Source organism: Geospiza fortis, unplaced genomic scaffold (genome assembly GCF_000277835.1).
Source record: "Geospiza fortis unplaced genomic scaffold, GeoFor_1.0 scaffold16, whole genome shotgun sequence".
Lineage (NCBI taxonomy): Eukaryota > Metazoa > Chordata > Aves > Passeriformes > Thraupidae > Geospiza > Geospiza fortis.
In genome coordinates, this window is record NW_005054302.1 from 5,394,868 (window position 1) to 5,397,190 (window position 2,323).

At 55.7% G+C, this 2,323-nt stretch overlaps 1 protein-coding gene across 1 annotated transcript; it reads right to left on the bottom strand.

Annotated features, from left to right (window-relative positions):
• Positions 1–272: 272 nt before the first annotated feature.
• LOC102044380 (vitelline membrane outer layer protein 1-like) lies at positions 273–1,952 on the bottom strand. Its single transcript, XM_005417796.1, has 3 exons — positions 1,782–1,952; positions 1,121–1,224; positions 273–567 (listed from the first exon to the last, which is right to left on the bottom strand). Exons 1-3 carry the CDS (start codon positions 1,950–1,952, stop codon positions 273–275), a joined length of 570 nt encoding a protein of 189 aa, XP_005417853.1.
• Positions 1,953–2,323: the final 371 nt, after the last annotated feature.

The window sequence follows — 2,323 nt, forward strand, 5'->3', positions numbered from 1 at the left end:
GTTCAGCCCTTATAGTCCCACCTCCTGCCTTACCAACAGGTGTGGGAATCCCCCGTGCTCCCTCACAGGAATTTTGTGGGTTATAAATTTGTTAAGAAGCTTAATCACAATAATTACAAAGACCCTTCTTATGAAGTGCTGTAGCCATGGGACCTGGCTACCCTTGACATAATAAGACATTAAAAAAAGTACACTCCTCTTGGTGCAAGGACAGATTCAAGGTTTAATGCTGTGCAGCTTTGTAGATGCTGGCGTAGGGTGGGGAGCCAGGCTTACTCACAGCAGAACACTCTCATGTCATTGAGAGCTGTGTCATCCCATTTTCCCTGGGGTTTCTCCACCTTTGTTTGGAGCCCACAGATGGCCCCAGAGGTGCAGTTGCCGCTCCATGGGCCGAAGTGACCCCCAGAAAGCCCCCAGCCTTGCAGGTCGGTGCCATTGGAGCAGGCGAACCTCACGTTGTTGACAGCTGTGTTGTCCCGCAGGTACTGCCACCGTTCCACGCGCAGCGAGAACGACACCAGCTTGTTGCTGGAGCAGAGCTGGGCCTCCGTCCAGTTCCCCCACCTGCCAGAGGATAAAACAACTTATCAAGGCCTGTCCGGCCTCTGCAGTGCTGCAGTCAGCATTACAACCTGCTCGTGGTCCTGGCAGTCCTGGGGCAAGGGGCGTACATGGGGGTGGCAGGTTTCTAGGAGCACCTGCTTCACTCTCCTTCCCCATCATCCCTGGATGCCCAGCCACCACCTGCTCCAGTCTGCCCTGCTCCTGCAGAACCCCCTGGCAATTTCAGGCGCTTGCTATGTCCCTGTTACTCAATGTGCTTTCCAAAGTAAGCATTTGAGGAAAAGGGGAAAGCATAGCTTTAAGATCTGTAATTTCTGATCTTTCCTTCATTTTCCAAAGCACTGTTCCTTTCCCTGGGAACAGACCTTTACCCTGAAACCTTCACCCTTTGTGGCCAAGGGGAACTCACCCACCTCCTCAGGAGGGATTTTGAGCCACCCTCACAGGCAGTGTGGCTGCCTACAGAGAAACCATTGCACTGGCTTCCCTTCAGGAAAGCTTCCCCCCAGGAGCTGCTGCCCGGGAGGAGGATGAGGAAACGAAGGCCGCTCACCCCCCCACAGAGGACTCGATGACCGTGCCGTCCGTGCAGTGCAGGCGGATGCCGTTCAGAGCCGTGTCATCACCAAACAGCCAAAATCCCTGGAAGGGCTGCACCTTGGAAGAGGGAAGAAAAAGGGAGAGGTCACCCTTTCAAAAGAGGTGATGAGGGATGGCAGGAGGCTTTGGGGACAGAGCAAGAACATCAGTGCAGCTGAGCAGGGCTGTGAGGCAGCCCTGTGATATTTCTCAGGAAGCCCATTTTGCCATTGCCCACCTCTGTTTTTCTCCAAGCAGCGGAGCAGGCGCTCTGGAAACAGGAATGCTTGGTGGCTGCTGTCCCAGGCCATGCCCACCCTCCCACCACGTGCTGTGATACCCAGAGCTGGAGTGCTGGCAGGTGGGACTTGCTCCTGGGAACATGCTCTGCTGTACCAGCCTCAGGAATTTTCTTACCCACGAGACCCCTCTGCTAAGGGATCACCTACTGGCAGGAGCCTGGAGAGATTCTCTGCACTATAAATTTCTTGCTGAGAAGGCTGCACGCTGCAGGTACAGCACAAGCTGCTGTGATGGGGCAGAGTGCCGTGGCCAGCCCTGCTGCGATTGGAACAAAATAGCATTGTCTCACAGCAGGTTTTGCTCTCCACGCTGGAGAAGAAGTCAAAGCTTACCTTCAGTGCAAATCCCTTTGCGTAGCCTCTGGGGCAGAATTGCTTGTGTCCCCAGGAGCCCCAGGGACCTCCATTTGGCACCGTGAGGACAGACCCATACTGCCGTGCCTCGGTGCCCCGGGGGCAGCAGGAGCCCAGCAGGCAGAGGATGGCTGGGATGAGCAGCTGCATCGCAGGGAACCAGCTCAGCTCCCTGCCTCGCTACATGGAAGGGCTGGCACAGGGGAATTTATTGGCCTGGAGAGTGGGGAGTGTCGGCAAAGCTCCCGGGGAGCGCTCCTTGTTGCTATGTACTGCTCCTGCTGCCTGCCTGCCCTCTCTGCGGAGGCCTCCTGGGCTGCCCTTGCTGGGGGACTTGCAGGGCTCTGAAAACTTGAGGATGCAAAGGAAGGAAAGTTATTCCAGCTTCAATTACCAATGGAACGGCCTGCTTCTGCAAGAGCCAACTTAGTGCAGGTGAAGGGGGAATGTTGCTCTGAGGTTGCCCCTTGGGTGGAATTGTAAAGGACCTCAGGTACTGACAGCACCCAACAGGAGCCAAC